Genomic DNA, 19,184 nt, shown 5'->3' on the forward strand with positions numbered 1-19,184 from the left:
CTATACTGTTAGATATTTTCATCAAAAATAATCGTTAAGGATGAGATCTTTTGCAAATTTTATGACAATTCTAAATAATACACAATTTCAATTTAAGTAAATATACACTAAGTTACGCGGTTACGATTCATATATTTGTTGTCCTTGCTACAAATCTTGCTTGATAACGTGTAGGAGACAATATTATTCCAGGAATATATTTTTCAGTAAGCGGTTCTGATCCTGGAGCAAGACAAACTGTATATTTTCTTAAAATTTCGACAAAAAACATAAATATGCAAGTTTTTGCTAAAACTTCCGCTAGACAACGTCTTTTCCCTGTAATAATACCAATTTATCAACACGAATTAAAAAATGTGACAGTATTTATTAGTCTGTTGACGCTGATATCATACCTAGTCCAAATGGAAGAAGCCGTTCATTGGTTATTAAGCAACCCTTTTCATCCAAAAATCGTTCTGGTTCGAAAATTTCAGGGTTATTCCAATATTCCGGACTATTATGAACTGAATATAAACTTATTAAAACCGTAGTATCCTTTGGTATGGTATATCCATCTAAAGTGGTTTCTTGCATCACTCGTCTGGGACCACTCACCGGAATCACATGGCGAAACCTCATAATTTCCATTAATACTGCTTCTACGTAAGGAACTCTTAAAAATTTTAAAAAGTACTATGTCACTGATGCAATATAAACTTACTTATGTCTTTCGGAATAGTCTATAATAGATCCTTTTTCAAAATTTTCATCAATTTCGTTTTGTACTTTTTTCTGTATATCAGGATACATTATCATTAAAAGAAAAGCAAAATTTAATGTTCCACTGGTCGTTTGAGCACCCCCAATAAATAAATCTAAACAAATCATTACCAACTGTTCCTCTAAAAATGGCCAAGTATTTAAATCTACTTTTGATTTTTTTTTTATTTTTTACTACCAATAAAATCTTCATCATCATTATTGTTTGCTCTCATTTCAGAAATATATCGATATATTAAATCATCATTTTTTCCTTCTTTCCACGACTGCTGGTGCTCGTAAATGGTTTTCATGAAAAAATTTTTCATATTGGCATTCACCCTTTGGATTAAATTATAACCACTCCATTCGGGTAAAATGTACCTCAGCCATGGGTACAAGGAAAGAGTACCACCAGTCATATCAAAGGCCTTAGATCTACGATTGAACAAATCTAACAACTCCTTTAATTGACTATCGTCCCTAGATATTCGTTCACCCGTTATTAATGCCCATATAACATTTAGAACACTGGGTGCTAAGAACTTGTCAACATTAATATCGCCTCCATCGGTGTACAAAATGTTCAGTACTTCAACCACTTCTTCTCGTATCATTTCTTCCATTTGTTTTTTACCGAAACCTAAATTTCTTAAGTGGCGATTAACAAAATTTCGTTGATTACTCCACATTTCTCCATCAGTGCACGTAATGCCTAAAAATGTAGATTCGATATATTTGCTGTATTTTTAGAGAATAAACTTACCATTTCTTTTTCCCATACAGCGCAGTCTTAAAAAGAAATTATCAGGTCTTCCTTGGTATTCTTCACTAGTTAGAACTTCTCGGATAAGAGGATAGGTAAAAACAGTAACTATGTACTCGCTTCCTAATTTTAATCCTAGTACATTAGTGTTGTATTTATGAGCTAATTCTTGTAGTGCATGATGCTGACCTCCCAAAAATTTGGACAATTTTTTCAGTTCGTGCAGATTACCAATAAATGGTAACCACATAGGACCTAAAAGTGATAATATTGGAAAATCCAGTGTTCAGCAAATTTAGATTACTCAAATTGAAGGGTAGAAAAAAGTTGAAAAACTCAAAAATAAAATTAAACCGGAACCTAATATGTAGCAATAAATACTTATTAGGGCAAAGCACGCAAAAGCTTTTTTCTTATTCTTAATAATCAAACACCTGATTTAAAAATCATCACAGTCAGATTTATTGACCGAATCTGCTCATCTAAGTATGAAAATTTCCCTTACTTCTGTAGTACAGTTCATAACGTATCCCTTTCAAAGCAAATTGTTCAGTGCAGATTTATTTAGTACCTTTTGAATTTATATTAATTTGTTAATTACTATAAATGTAGATTTGGTTTACAGAGGCTCAACTACATATTTGATTGCGATTACATTTTTAATCTAGCGCTGAAGTACCACGTGACCGCCTCTACGCCAATCTGACATCGTGAAACGCCTCATTAAATGCGTGATTAATTTAATCTCAATTAAAATGTTCTATAAACTGGCCCGTAAGTGTGAACATTCTTGTAAACAATTTAACAATAAAATTAATAATTATGAAGTTGTTGTCTTTATGACGTCAATTAGTAAACCTTTACAAACAAGTGGTATGAAATACGTGCTGATATATACGGTGAAGGTTGAGTAACAATGACCCTACTTTACAAATTTTGGCAATATTTTATATCCAAACATGAAAATAACATCTATTTGTCTTTTTCGTTTTACAGTTATAAAAATGTATTTGTAAACAAAAAAGAAAAAAACAAGTTTTAATGAATATAATAATGTAGAGGTACAACCAAAACTGACACAGGTTGGAATTTTTTGGAAAACAGATTTAGATGCAGGATGTAAAATTCCTGTTTGAAAGTATAGTTATTTGCTTATTTTTGTCTCGTACATGGAGGTAGAATCCTATTTCCATGGCCTGGAGGTAAAACCTTGCAAAACTGGTGGTATTAAATATTCACGTGTTTTCTGTGCTTTTGTTAAATAAATAGGTCGTTGCGATAAAAATCTTTGATTATGGAGTTACTTAGAAGTTATGCCATAACTTCTACTTAATGAACGATCAAACAAAAAACAAACTCTGAACTTCTGTTCGAATCACCGTACTTGCCTGAGTATTGGAGTTTGGTCAGTTCAACTTTAAGATTTAAGACACCAATTTTTAACAAGAACTGAGAAAATTACCTACATTTAGTTAATTTGGTTTTCTACGCTGTAAATTCATAATACCAATACCATTTTAATTGAATTTCTATTCGTCAGTCATATGAGAAAAAAAAAAACATGTTCTTGCGTGATATGTGAAGGCTTAAGACACGATTAAGTTATAATTTTTACAACGATGGTAGTAAAATTGTAGGGGTTATATGTTGTAAATGCGTTCTGTTCTATTTATTCATTATTGTCAAGTCTTTTCGAAACTGTCACTGCTATATGACAATTTAATTGTCTTTTAACAAGCGCGTTTACTTATTAATTAATAAGTATCCTTAAGGATGCTAGTAGAACATGACTGCAGAATTATGAAAATGTTTACCAGTTAGTGTAATGATAATGATTTTAGGTTATGAAAAAAGTATTCAGTCACAAAGTCGGACATTTTATATGTATACCAATCCAATAATAAATATAGTTTGTTATGTATTTGTCAAATTTACGTATATCTATAGATTTTGTTATATTTTACTAATTTTGTCCTACAATTTACTCTGATTACATAATAATTTAACAGTTTTATGGTTGTAATCAGTTCGACATGATAGTTTCGAGCTCATTGGGTATAGTTTCCCCAGTTTTAATTCGGTTTTTACCGTTACCATTACACCGTATAGTGGTTAAATCCTTATTTATGACTGTCCCACTACCGGCAGTAATAATCTATTGTTAAAAAAGTTAACTTTTACACAATGGGGTAGTATCATAAAACCGAATTAGAACTGGGGAAACTATAGACACAGTCTATAGAGGAACTGCTAAAAAGTATTAGAGAAAGTGTTTAAAGTTACAGCTCTGGAGTTTTTAAAAGAATTCCTTGAAGCTACAAACGCCAGAACGTGGAAATCGTTTCCTTTTCTCGAAAAAACTCGATTCTGCACGTTGCAAGTGTTCTGAACGTCTGTTAATAAGTCAAAATATAGCTCAGAACTTTTGCGTTTTGACCGGACTGGATCTGTTGTCATTCTGCTGCCATCTTGAAAATAAGAGTGCAATTATCTTATATCTTAGGAATAACTTCTTAGCGTAATATTGATAAACAAGAAAGTTATGATCAGAAAATCTGGAAAATTGGGGAAGGAAAATTTTTGAGGGAAGCTAATTCTTGTATTTTTAACGTTAAAAAAAGACTATTGTATAAGTTCAGACAAAAATTAAAATAATAAATTAATTAAAATTTAATTACGTAAGGGGGAAAACGGAAGATTTATGGGAAATGGAAGAAAGTATCGTTTTACAAGATTAATATCTATCATTTAGGATTTGTTTTATTCAAAATTTTATTATAGAACTTTTAAACATTTACCTCCTACAACAGAGTTTTCATCGGCAGTGCATTTTCTAAATACTGTTTTAAAGTGCATAGGCTTACCTACTTTGGCCACTCTTAAAAATTATAAAAAAATTGGTCGAACGCTGTTTCGACAGAACTTTCCTTGCACCTAAAGTACAATGAAACATATCCAGCTTTTTTGAAAAACTGGAAAATTTAATATTGCGAAATTATTTTTTTTTATGGGAACCCCTGTAAGTTGAAATAAACATATGTATGTAATTGTAGGTAAGCAGAGAAAAATGTGCCTCGGTGGGATTCGAACCCCACGCCTCTCGCTCTTCGGGCAAGCATCCTAACCACTTTCTCTGCTTACCGACGTGCTATTGTGCCGCCACAGTAATGTTAAAACAAATGTAAAGAAGCGTGTTATGCGTATGTTTCAAATGAGTTTTTAATTTTTTGGGAAAATAAACAAATATATTTTGATTAAAAAACTTAGGCATACTTACAATAACTACAAAACGCCTGCAAGACTTAAAAGCATTTGGTTTTGTGATTTAATCTATAAAATAGATTGACTCTTTCATTAATTTTCGTCAGTCACCCTAAGGGATAATAACAATAAGTATAGATTCATAATATTTTGCACATTTTAGATAGGATTCAGGTATTTGGCAAAATTTTGAGGCGACATTATTAATTTTTTGAAGGGATAAGCAAATATATTTTGAATAAAAATGTACCGTATTTATGGTAACTTTAAAACATCTGCAAAGTTTCAAAACATTTGGTTTTGTAGATTAAAAATTAAATTGGAAAATGTTACTCCTATATAATTTTATTTTTCCAAAAATCTGGACGTTTCAGATAAAAACCAACACGAATTCATAAACTACATGTGTAATAAGACCATGATATTTTATACACTTTAAAATCCATTTACTATATGTACACTTCTGAGGTGACGTCATCACATTGTTGGTCGGGATGACTAGACAAAATTTGGTTAGCGTTTTACCATCTACATGATATTCATAATATACATATAAAATTTGACAGTAATCGGCCCAGTAGTTTCGGGGATTATCAGTTTAACAAAAATCGTCACGGAAGCGGACAGTCAGACAGACCCATGATGGGCTCGATGACAATATGTACTTTCTTAGCTTACGCTCAGGAAGTAAAATGTAATTTGGGAGTGGTCTATAAAAAAGGTGGGAATAATTTTTTCGTAGGATTGAAAATATGTACAAGAGTTATCTCGTCTTAAACTTTTTCATCCCCTAGTCTTTCATTTTTGTGGTAATAAACTACAACTTTATTAGTAATTGTATTCCGAAAAATTGTTAATGAAAGTTGCAGATAAATGCATTATCTAAAAAAATACTCTTCATAAAATTTTTATCGGACTCACGATTAGCACCCTTATTTTCAAAATATTGGCGATTGACAACACTCCCAACCCAGAAAATTCAGTTTTACGCCCACTGCTGGTTCCCCTGCGAAAAATCGTTGCCTGCCCAAAATGCATGGTTTCCAATTTTTCAAATCCGAATTGACTGAATAGTACTAGGTATTAAGCGTTTATTTCTCCAGTAAGCATTTTTTAAATTATTTATAGTTGGTCTAATAACGACCATTAAAAAATATAAATTTAATTAAACATGACTGTGGGAAAGGAATATTACCTGGAGGAAAATTTTGCGGCCTTTTCATCTCTTTTATCACATAAAGCACCAATAAAATAAAAACGAATATTATTAAAAAAAACATCTCGGTATTTATGTAATACTAGCGTAATGAACACCAGTTAATTCTAAAGCGATCACTCAACACTAAACCATGTGTGACTGACTGACTACAGTTTTATTAGTTTGACTGCCAGTAGCGTACCGATGTGTGGGAAGTATGTTCCTGGAAACATTTCGTAATAACAGAGCTCTATAAATTATAACCAACTTGCTTAATGATGTTTTTATTAGTCTTTACAAAAAAAAATATCGTTCGTTAGTATTCACTTTATTATTATAATTATGTCAAAAATATAGAGTTTTACTTCCACGCCTCTGTAATGTAAAATGTAAATGATACTTATATTGTGTGCTTAAATTTATCACAGGAAATATATCTGTGAGCAGTTACTGCTACTTGGTTTAGATTCGTAACAATTCAACGTTATCAACACATGGGCCGATATCTCGTAGGGCTAGGTACTAGTAGCAACGGACATCGATAATTTCACAAACTATTTATCCAAGAATTGACAAAAACGGTGATAACGTCAAGCACATTACTTACTTTGCTTATATTCCTAATTAATTGCCGACTATTTTTTTAGGCTGCCTGGCACTGACGCAAACAAATAATCAAATTATGCTAATTAATGCCTTTACTAATTTCATTTTTAAAAACACATTTTCTATTTGCATAAGTGAAATGTAAATTACCTAGGCTAATTTGATAAATATTGGCGAATTATTTATGCGTCTACAAAAACTAGAACCAACCAACCTCCAACGCAAACACGTATTTTTATAGATTTTGAAGATATAAGGTAGGCCGGGGCTGGTTTGGACAATTTTTATTGTTGGAGGTGCATGTTTGTTGATATTTTAGGTTTATTTAGCATTAATTTTTATCTAATCTATTCTCTTAACGATTAAAAAAAATCATAATCATCCCCAACTAAGAGGTAGTGCCGGGGAGAACTTGGACGCTAGGAACATAATTTATGAAACAATAAAATTAATCTGCGCTGTCTTAAATTTATTTTTACTTCGAATATAGTAAAAATTAATTACACTTCCATTTTATTTCACAAAATTCACATTACTAATGATATAACAATTTCCCGCTTTTTGAGAAATTGCTATAAAAATACACACTAAAATCACCAACTCTAACTTTTCTTGTGTCCAATTATCTCCTCATGAGATAACTAGAGCTTTTCGAAATAACACTAATTGCTCTGAATTATGTTCCTTTATTTCACTATATCGTATAGGTACATTAACTTGCTCCACTGAGCACTTCTGAAGAACTAGTCACCTCTCATGACTCTTAATTCTCGAAGTACTCACTTTTACTTTATTGAGCACTTCTACAAACTAGTCACCTCTCATGACTCTTTGCTATCGAAGTACTGATTTTTCTTAAACTAACTTAGAATTATAAAGACTCGCATTCTCCCTCTCAATCATACAAAGTCCCAATCATATTCAAAATATTCATTCGACAGTTGATCCTACAACCAATCTCATTTAAACTAAATCGTAACCGATATTGTTAAATCCGTTGTAGAACCGTTGTTTCCCAATTCGCTCTGGTCATAATTATGCATTAATTGTAGAAAAGTTCGTTTGTAATGATTTCATCGCTTTCAACGGTTTTAACGAACTCTTCCAAAAATATCCTAATAAAAAATATTATAACAATTCGGCCTTTCCTGACCTAGTTCTTGTCCTCAAGAACTGTAACACAACTTATATGGCTAAATTAACAAAAATATTTCTTAACTCTAACACTTCACACACGAACTTATTCACTTCTCCCGCACTAACTTAAGTCGATCTACTGATATAATACCTTTATAAAACCTATTGCTTTGTTGCTCACCAGGTACGTCTTGTATTAAGTACCTATCGTTACCTATAGACTTTACAACTTCATATGGTCCCCTATACTTGGGTTCTAATTTTCGACTTTGGCCAGTGGCTGGTACTTCCGCCCTAATCAGTACTAAGTCCCCAGGATTATATTCGCGCGGTGTTTTCCTCTTTTTATTGAACTGCCTTTCCATCTTTTCGCGATTTTGCGCTAAAAGTTCATCGACAGGTATTTCCGGTAATGTATTTCCTACTCGATCGTTTACTTCTTTAATCTCGCGAGCTAACGGGTTACTACTAAAACCGTCGCGTTTGTACTTATATATTAAGCTGAACGGAGAACTTTTTGTTACCGCATGAATTGAGTTATTAACTGCCCATTGTACCTCATGCAATTTCACATCCCAATCGTTGCCTTCTATATCACTGGTACTAGTCGAAGTGCAACTAATAATCATGCTGTTCAGTTTTTCAACCTGACCATTGGCTCTAGGTACGCCCGTCGAAATTCGAATGTGTTGGATGTTATAATTCTCACAGAATACCTCAAATTCACGAGACACGAATGCTGTACCCCTATCTGTGATAATTCGATCTGGTTTCCCGTAATTTGTTATAAACTCCCTCACGAACTTCACCGTTTCCGTAGCTCCTACATTCGGTACTGCTTTCATAACTGCATATTTACTATACCCATCAATAAGTGCTACTACGTATTTGTTATCATTTACACTTGTAATGAATGGTCCTAAGTGATCAATATGTACTACCTCAAAAGGTTGCCGACCTTTTTCTAATGGATGTAAAAATCCCGGTTGTCTACCTCTTGGTGTCTTATAATAAAGGCAGTTGATGCATCTATTGACATAGCTTGTCACAAACTCTCGCATCTTTGGGAAATAATAACTTTCCTTGACTCTCGCTAATGTTTTGTCAATACCCAGATGCATTAACTCCTTGTGCGCTTCACTTACTATATCGTACCTCAAATCCACAGGTACATATAACCGCCATATCGCTCCTTTAACTTTATAAACCCTCCCTTTATATAGTGTAAACTTTTGGTGAATGTTTTGATCACCTTCTTCTAATTTAGTTACGATTGCTTTTATTTCGTCACACGTACGTTGCAAGGCCGCGACCCAGTCAGTATTAATTCTAATTCCCAAAATAGGAAGTCCCGTCAATGGTACTTCGTCATCTTTTTCCACTGGATTACGACTCAACGCGTCAGCTGGTTTATTGAACTCGCTTTTATGATACTCTATTGTATAATTAAACTCCGATAGTTTTACGAACCAACGTCCTATTCGCGGATTCATATCTCGTTTTTTCGCCAACAATTTTAAGCTGTTACAATCCGTTCTGATTACAAAAGGTATCCCTAATAGATATACTCTAAATTTGTCTAAGGCCGCTATTACCGCTAATCCTTCGAGTTCAAAACTGCTGTACCGAGATTCTTCTCGACTTGTTTTACGACTGTAATAAGCTATGGGTTGCAATTTACCATTAGCCTGCTCCTGCATCAAAACAGCCCCTAAACCTATGCAACAAGCGTCAGTATGCAATTCTGTCCTCGCGCTCGGATCGTACACGCATAATACTGGTTTTCTCACTAATGTGTCTCTAATTTTATCGAATGCTCTTTGTTGCGACTCTCCCCAAACAAAGCTCTCCCCTTTGCGTAATAAATCACTTATTGGTCGAGCAATGGTCGCGAATGATTTTATAAATCTACGAAAATAACTCGCTAACCCCATAAAAGATCTAACCTTGTGTATGTCAGTAGGTATCGGAAAATCAGACACGGCCTTTACTTTATGCTCACCGGGTTCAATACCATGCACCGAAATTGTAAAGCCCAAGTAATCAATTTTTCTCATGAAGAAAAAGCACTTCTTTAAATTTAAGGTTAAATTTGCGTCCCTAAACCTTTCAAACACCTCTCTTATTTTGACTAACCCCTCTTCAAAAGTTTTCGATGCAATGATTACGTCATCCAGGTATGCCATAGCAGTGTCATACCTGAGATTTCCCAAAACAATGTTAATTAGTCTTTGAAACTGAGAAGGGGCATTAGCCATTCCAAAACTCATTCTCTTAAAATTATACACCCCGTCAGGTGTTATAAACGCTGACTTATCTCTAGACTCTTGAGATAAGGGAATTTGATAATACGCTCCGCTTAAATCTAATGACGTATAAAATACCTGGTCTTTAAGTCTATCCAATTGATCGTCTATTCGTGGTAACGGATAATGTTCTTTCACTGTCTTCTTATTTAAAGAACGATAATCCACGCACAATCTCACATCACCACTTTTCTTCTTCACTAATAACACAGGGCTCGCGAATGGTGAAAAAGAGTCTTCTACTATTCCCGCATCCTTGAGTTCTTCCACTATTTCCTGAACCTTCCTTCTCTCGCTGTACGCCATTCGGTACGGTCGATAGTAGATGGGTCGATCGTCTTCAAGCTGGATATCCATCTCAACCAGCGTTGTACATCCCAACTGTTTCATATTTCTGGCCACTAAGTCTTTATATTCGTTCAATAAAGACATTAGCTGGTCTTTCTCATCGCTAGTTACCTCAATATTTACTTCTGCTTCAACCACCGGTTCTTGATTTACCTCTCGCCGTTGGTTACCTTCTACGCAACACTCACCACGTGCAATCCCTCTATCTTTACCAATGTTCACAGGTTTTCCGCTTATGTTTAAGACAGGTACCACACCTTCGCCATTGTCGTCTGTCTTGACCACACATCTCGGGATGATTCCTCCTAAATCTTTTAATTCACTCTCGATGCATAATTCGGCACTTGTAAGGTCACCTCTCACCATAATATGACCTAGGAAGTTATTCGGAATAACGGACGCTTCTTGCGCCCATAGGACTGTCTTCATTTCACCTTTTCGTTCCGTATGGGGTAGTTCACTGAATTCCAATTGTGTAGGTGTTTTAATTACCTTCACAATTAATATTGCCCAATTAATATCGGAATTCGTTGACACTCAGCTGGAACCACATAAACTTTGGTCATGGCCTTGACCTCGTCGATCTTAATTTCGACCTTCACGGCACCTAATGTTTCTATTTTCGCACCACCGTAACCGATAATGTTCTCGCGGTCGCGTAAATCACAAACGAGTCCCAATAAAGGCACATATTTGTCCTGTATCGCACAAATTTGACTGCCGAAGTCAACGTATCCCTGCACCTGAGTTCCGTTGACCAGTACGTCTTTAAAATATTTAAGGTTTGGCGACCCGATCTCCACGTGATTAACATTATTGTTCTCTATTTTAACAGCCGCTGTTTCACTAGTTGCTGTTACGTCAGGGCAGTTACGTGCGTAATGCCCGTACTTACGGCACTTGAAACACAACACCTGTCCATTTTTGTCTCTCGTTGGTAATCTGTTACCATTTCGCGACGATGTTTCGTTCTTCACGACCGTTTTCCGCGACACACCCGCATTTTCAGTTTTTGCTTTACTCGTCCCCGAACTTGAACTTAACACGCGATTTCTTCGTGCAACTTCTATACGCTCGTGTTGCAAAAGGTCTTGGAATAGATAGTCCTCATCCACATGAAACTTTGATAACACAAAATTGGATGCTTCACGGGACCACAGTCCAATTGCCACTTGCTCTTTTACTTCCTCAAAAGGTAGCTCCAATTGTTTACAAAGTTTTACTTTTTCGTGAAAATACGCACTAATATTTTCATTTTTCTCTTGTACACGCTCTTTCATCTTGCTCCAGAGCTCGGTCTTACTTTGCCTTATTAAAAACGTTCTCTCGAAGGCAAGTCGGAAACTTGTCCAGTCTGGCATTTCTCGTATTCTGCCCTCGTACCAGTTCCTGGCGGCGCCTTGTAGATGATTTTTCGCCGTTTCATAAGCAAACTCATCAGGCCAGTGATGAAGGGTCGTGCTGGTGGTGATTTGCTCCAGCCATCTTTTCGCTTCCCCGGGCCCTTTCTCCCCGCAGAAATCCCCTATGGTCTTGGAGAAGTCTGGCATAACGCTATAATTTCTCTCAGGTCCTCGTTAACCCTGCTGCATCATTTGTATCAACGCTGCATTCTGCTGAAGTAGTGCCTGAACTACTTCACCAAAATTATCCCCTGCAACTTGATTTTCACCTCGCTGTTCCCTAGGTGGAACGTTTTCACTAGGTGATGCGGACCTTCGTACCAAATTTATTAAAGGCTCGTCATCACCAATACTTGAAGGTTCACTATGAACGGACATCTTGACACTCGCGAACTTTTTCTCGTCAAAATAACTTCGCGCAGACACGTTATCGATCCCGATATTTTGATTCTGATCCCACTTCTGATAAATTGATATAACAATTTCCCGCTTTTTGAAAAATTGCTATAACAAAACACACTAAAATCACCAACTCTAACTTTTCTTGTGTCCAATTATCTCCTCATGAGATAACTAGAGATTTTCGAAATAACACTAATTGCTCTGAATTATGTTCCTTTATTTCACTATATCGTATAGGTACATTAACTTGCTCCACTGAGCACTTCTGAAGAACTAGTCACCTCTCATGACTCTTAATTCTCGAAGTACTCACTTTTACTTTATTGAGCACTTCTACAAACTAGTCACCTCTCATGACTCTTTGCTATCGAAGTACTGATTTTTCTTAAACTAACTTAGAATTATAAAGACTCGCATTCTCCCTCTCAATCATACAAAGTCCCAATCATATTCAAAATATTCATTCGACAGTTGATCCTACAACCAATCTCATTTAAACTAAATCGTAACCGATATTGTTAAATCCGTTGTAGAACCGTTGTTTCCCAATTCGCTCTGGTCATAATTATGCATTAATTGTAGAAAAGTTCGTTTGTAATGATTTCATCGCTTTCAACGGTTTTAACGAACTCTTCCAAAAATATCCTAATCAAAAATATTATAACACTAAATACTCAAACAAGTTATTAAATTGAAGTGGAAGTGTGAATAGTTACGTGGTCAGCATCAGTTAACGGTAAAATACTGATATTAAACTAATAACTTGTATCACAAATCAGTAATTAAATGTGTACAGTTCTAGGTATTAATTCACTAAAATTTTGAAGTTTTTCTTAAAGAAACAGCTTTTGTTGAAATTACTTCATTCGAAGTCTGTACCTAAATATGATACATTGTCAGACATTAGGCGCCACAATTAAACTATAAAGTTATAATTTTCATTGTTTTGATAGGAAGCCATAATTTACAAGATTGGCAAGGACAACCTTGATATTTTAAGATGATGACTGTTGTTCTGATACAAATTAACATATTTAAAATTAATTATCGCCCGTAACATTATTTAGCCGCAAATTTCAGCCGCACAGAATTATTCACAAGCTTTTCGCTAAAAAATTCAAAACGCAACCAATAATACAATTACATAGCAGTCTTTTATATTTACTGTCACAATTTTTTTAAGTAAAACTTAACAAACCAAACAAGAGCTCGTCAGAGCATCTCCTGTATGAATAATGTTCTCTACACTCACCATATATCAAAATCGTATTAGCGTTTTCGTCGTTTGAATACATTCGGCATTACGAAATATCAGTTTTGACATGACAGTATGTTCTCTGATGACAGTATCTGACATTATGTTAACGAACATTTATTTCTGGTTGCGTCTTGAATTGTTTAGGTGTGGAGCTTCCCGTGAATAACCTGTATATTAAATAAATTGTAAAAAAATGAACATATTGTCTTTGCCATTTCTACTGAAACACCACCTGTTGATTTTGGTTAAAATTTAGCAATTGGTAACAGCTTTCGGTTGATTGACAACGGCTTTTAGTTAGAAAATTGTATGAATATGAACGTTGCCAAATTTACGATTAACAAGTGGTGTTTCAATAGAAATGGCAAAGACTATACTTAATGATACCAATCTAATAGTCGATGGGCGATAAATACAAATCCGCTCATTTTATCCTTGTCAAACTATCCCCAGTCTCCCTTATATTTCTAGACGAGAGGGTTTCAATGTATTAGCTTTATTGTTTTTAATTTTTATTAATAACAATGTAAAATGTGTGTGTTTTAAACGCCAATTTTTTCTTTTCGCTGATGATATTAAACTGATCAAGGTTATTGATGATAATGATCCGAATTGTAAGGAATTAGAAACGATTATTGACACAATAACTCATGGCTACCACGAAAAATAACATACAATTAAAATATTGAAGGAGTAGAAATCAAGAGATGCATGCATAGGGACTTTGGTATTTTCATATATTTTTGTTTATTATTTGCATACCTATTATATTTCAACTTTTATGCAACATTATAACAAAACATTTTGCCGTATTTGTAAACAAATTGTTGTGTTTTAGTTCTATTTGTGCATAATGCTAGAGGTTTTAATAAACTGTAGCTTACCTGAAATACAATTTTTTACCGAACACTATTTGAGACGTTCTTCACCAAACCTGATGAGTGATGTGATGACAAACATGGGAGCTGGTATCACAATAGTGAAATACTACCGTACGGTGAATGGAAACCGTCTACTGTAGCAAAGAGTTGTTTTCAAAGCAAATTTGCAACAAGACTGAGATAGCTAAGAGATCCAGGATCCGGACAACCAAACATCAGACCTCAACTTTTACTGATCAAATGGACTAATTCATTTCTATTTGCGATTCTTTAAATGCGCCTTGGAGTATAAATATGAAACTTGTTGCATAGAATAAAAAAGAGATTTCTTCCAACTTCAGCGTTAATCATAACCTTACTTAGTCAATTTACTTATTAATAGCAATAACTAATAAAATGAAAATGTCCTTATAAAATATAGCTTTACACATTTAAAGTTATGGTGGTTGTACCATTTTATTAGGAGGTGTTGGATCAAAACAATTAATATTACGCATGCAATGTTTATCTGCGAACATTTAAAATGATATTACATTTGTCAAATATAAAGAAATGCGATTGCTTGTTATGATTAAGTTTGTTACAATTATTATAATAATATAATTTTAATAATAAAATAACAATACAATCTGTGTCAATCAAGTTTACGAAGCTTTCGAAATTTGGTGTGACGTCAACAAAATTAGGGGAAGTACAAAAAATGCTTTTCTGACTTTTTGGAGAGAAGGCTAAAAATACATATCATTCAAAAAACATTGTTCGCTCAGCCAATATGACGTTTTTATTTTTTGTACTGTGATGTAGATACTGCTAAAAGTGTCAGTTGATGGTGTTGAAGTTTCAGGTTTCAGGCATATGATTGATGAAGTTAAATGAAGAGCTCATCTATGATTGCAACAAAATGACCAACATTCTCAGCTTTTGATGTAATTTAGTTTTATTTATTTAATAAAATGAATTAATCTTGTATGAGTTTCCCTTAATTTTACACTTATTTTATTAAAAATCTTATTAAAAAGTATTCACCATTTTTGCTTTTAGATTTGCTATTTTAGACATTTATCAGTGTGGGTTAATCACCGACATGCCAAATTCTTTCCAATGATTATTCGATTACAAAATATTGTTACGAAAGAAACCCATACGCCGCCCCGGTACGACGCCTATGAAAAGATTGGAAGCGGAAGTTGCGATGGGTATTTGAGAAAGACCTCGATAACGTAACATCTAGAAGGAAAGTCTGGGTTTAAATAGAGGCCACCTACGGGAACTAGCATTATTCAGTCGAGTCGAGTCTAGCGATTGTTGAGAAAAGCCAGTCAAGTTGCGCCGGAATTATTTTGTACATAATCGTTGTGTAATTAGCAGTGGCGGCTCGTGACATGTTGAAATGGGGGGACACAATTTGATTGATGAGTTAAATGTGATGATATAAAACAGGTTGTTATTACCAATTAATAGACGAAATTGTGTGACGGAAATAAATACAAAAATACATTCAATAAAAGTAAAAAAGGATTTAATCTCCACATACCTTTTTGCCTTCGGTTAAAATTTTACGTTCATGGCATCTAAAAGTTCATTTTGAGCAGTTTTAGCCGTTCCTTTAAAAACCGTTGCTTCTTTCAAATGATTTGATAAAGCAGAGTCCAATTCAGCCGTAAAATCAATCAAACCTCGAAATATACCTAGATTTTGTGATTCCCTACTTTCGTCATGTTCACGTAAAGCAAGTTCAAACACTCTACAAAATTTTATGCACATTATCAATCGGCCTAATATATGGCGATTTTTGTCGACCCTTGCGTTATGTGCCCGAATATTATTAATATAGGCAGTGTGTAGTTGTTTTCGAATGTCTGTATTACCAAGAAGATTATCCAAGAACATTTATCATACGTGTTCACGCAAAATGAAAATTAAAACCCACGATAGTAACTCAATCCTCCCGAGCACGGTCGGAATAGGACCACAGTCCAGTTGTATCAGGCGCATATCAGGCGGCTACGACGTGTGATTTCCATTGCAAAGGTGTAAACAAAACATTTAAATCACCCATGATTCGGTCTCTGTGTCCAGGTTTTATCAGCATTTCACCAGAAAAACATATCATATATCCAAGTCACACATGTTTAGATGTAAGTGGATGTAAATTTTGATACATTTTATACAAGTGGAGCAAGATAAAAAAAATAGTTTTGATAATTATGACACAAATTTCCGGATAATTTTTTAAATATTGAAAATTACTATTTTACCATGTCCAGTGTGTTTGTAGACGTGTAGAATTTTTGGGGGGCACGTGCACTTGTGTAATTCGAGTAACTAAGAAATAAATTGTTGAGTTTTACCCACGCCGATTTTTAATCACCGATCATCGTGACAATATATTGCGCACCAGATATATCAGATAAATAAACCATTATTCATGTTAATTTGATTGGTAAATAAAATTTGTTAAATAACCATTATAATTACACCTCAAAAGATATAATTCAATTTAAATTAAAGTATCTCGCTCGTTCACAAAAACAGAGTGATTTCTGCATAACAAGGTAATGAATTTTTGTAAGAGAGATAATCATTACTTACTAGTTTCAGAAAAAAAAAAACATCTTTTTGTTCCATTTATAAACAATTCTGTCACGTAGTTTTCTAGTCAAAAATGGCTGAAAAAGACCAGCATTGCTACGTTTTTATTTTTAATTGTAATAAATAATAAACCATTTCCATCTCAATGACTTCTTAAATGGTGAAGAGGGAAAGATTTTATTAGAAATAATAAAAAGCACGTAATAAGATCAGGGGATGCCTAAAATCTTAATAAAAATAGCATATAGGTATGTTTTGCACCGAGTATTTACTAAACATGCGGCAAAATTTCAGGAGGTTATTCTTTGGGTTTTTTTTTTAAGATTTTTTTGTTCTTTTCGCAAATACGCTTTGTTTCGAAGATACAGGACGCTACAAAACTGCTGAAAAGGACTACCACCAGCTAGGGTACAGTCTTCTATTCATTGATGGCCAAACTTTTTAAAAACACTAGGGTTATTTTTTTATTAAATTACAGTCCCCAATTATCCCATTTCTCAAACTTCTTAATTTTCCACTGGAATGTACATGGCCCCATAAAGGAAAATCCAAGGGATTTAAGTCTGAAGATCGGGTAAAAAAACAGATTTTCAAAAATTTTTCAAGGACAAAATCTTAAAATAATCCCAGGACACCATACATTGTCCAACCTATTTTTCTAATTAGTGAAGATACCTTTCTAATAATAAAAGTCTTTATTTCCAACAGGATTAATAGGAAATCAGTCAAAATACAACATCAAGTGGAAAAATAGTAATGTAGAAACAATAAAAAAAACAAAGAAAACAATTCGATAAGTAATCTAAACTCAGAGAGTTAACATAAGATCGAAATTCAAGAACGATTCATTTGGAAATGTTTAACATAGATATGGAACACTTACTCTTATCATATTATAATATTGAACATAAGGAGAAGAGTTAGACAGAAAAAGTCAGAGAGAACTAATTTGTAAAAGAAGAGAGTGATGAAAGTGCTTATTAACATTAACCTAGTAAATTGCACAATGTGTTTACTTTCAGAATTTGTGGACGTTTCAGATTCCTTGGAGTATGAAACAATAGGTCTCCCATTTCCATCTGTTTGTCTGTCTGTCGTCTGCCGTTTGTTCGCCGTCTTTTTGGATTGACAGATAAAATTCGAAATTATCGGAGCGGTAGTTGTCAATTTTCGTAAAAATGTTAGGAATATTGTGTAAGTAGATAATTCGATAATTCTACTTACGTCTCGACAAATTACCGTCAATTTGAAAGTTTGAGTTAAGTTTGAGTGAAACTATCGTAGACAAACCCTCAAGAATCCATGGCTATCTTTGATACTTTGATGGTGTTTTTTGTTGGTTTTTCGGAATCGATGTCCTTCATTTTATCCTTTATCAACGCTATAACAATCTTAAATTAATTCCACTGATTTTTCTAGTGTGTCATTATTTTTTCATATTTCTGCTGCCTCTTCAAAATTTATTTCTTTAAATATCACAAATGACCACACATTTTTAATGGCTGCTTCAGAAATGGTTCGATCTTCGTTTTTTCACATTTCACAAAATTTTTCTGAAAGTGCAAATCTTCGACTGGAACTTTAGGTATGCTTTAGTACACCCAAACCAAACTTTCATGTAAATCCTGATAACAAAAATGCAAATATCTGCAAACAAAGCCTCATTTTTTAGAGAAATGGATACTAGATGCAAAACAGGATTTTTTTGTGAAAATATAGACACGAACTAGGTGCATGGCACTAGGTGAACAATTTTTTATTTTCTTCTCTTTATCGCCTATTAGAAATATATCAAGAAGTTCTCGATATTCATGCCTGTATTGAATTTCAATTATATAATTTGGGTTTAGCAAAGTTGAGAATGTTCTAATGTCTTTTACACTGGCAGAGCTCTCACTCTCAACATTTTATGACACGGACTAGACGATTTCTTCTCAAAGAAGAGGAGAATGCCTGGACTACACGTTACTTTATTTCTTGCAAAAATTAACACACTTCCTTTTTGTAAATTTAGGCCCTCGTTGGCACGTGAAGAAATTAAGTCAAGAGTCTCAATTTTTTTGTGTGATATTCCTACAGCAATATTAATTTTTTATGGGGTAGACTTAACTTCTTCGAGAAAAAAAAATATGATGCACAAATAAGGAACGCTCTAATGAATATATCTGTAACCACTATTAAGTTAGCAGTGTCATTTTAAAAAATACTTATAAACTCCTACTAAAAATACATCCTGGACTGGGATAGTTGTCTGAAACAAGAGAAGTTCTATACATCGTAAATGA

The 19,184-nt window shown here is 34.0% G+C and overlaps 1 protein-coding gene across 3 annotated transcripts; it reads right to left on the reverse strand.

The window, feature by feature from the left end:
• Positions 1-14,404, reverse strand: LOC135134957 (probable cytochrome P450 305a1). 3 transcript variants are annotated; one of them, XM_064063865.1, is made up of 7 exons: positions 5,964-6,117; positions 1,508-1,762; positions 1,241-1,456; positions 941-1,195; positions 704-884; positions 396-655; positions 1-318 (listed from the first exon to the last, which is right to left on the reverse strand). In XM_064063865.1, the coding sequence occupies exons 1-7, from the start codon at positions 6,046-6,048 to the stop codon at positions 128-130; spliced, it is 1,443 nt and encodes a 480-aa protein (XP_063919935.1). In that variant the 5' UTR covers positions 6,049-6,117; the 3' UTR covers positions 1-127. The 3 variants fall into 3 exon arrangements, with proteins under 3 accessions (XP_063919935.1, XP_063919936.1, XP_063919934.1); XM_064063866.1 differs by lacking the exon at positions 5,964-6,117 and adding an exon at positions 14,311-14,404 and having other exon boundaries at positions 2-318; positions 941-1,456; XM_064063864.1 differs by having other exon boundaries at positions 2-318; positions 941-1,456.
• Positions 14,405-19,184: the final 4,780 nt, after the last annotated feature.

Source organism: Zophobas morio, unplaced genomic scaffold (genome assembly GCF_036711695.1).
Source record: "Zophobas morio isolate AGI-343-1 ecotype UQ-CSIRO unplaced genomic scaffold, CSIRO_AGI_Zmor_V1 ptg000024l, whole genome shotgun sequence".
Lineage (NCBI taxonomy): Eukaryota > Metazoa > Arthropoda > Insecta > Coleoptera > Tenebrionidae > Zophobas > Zophobas morio.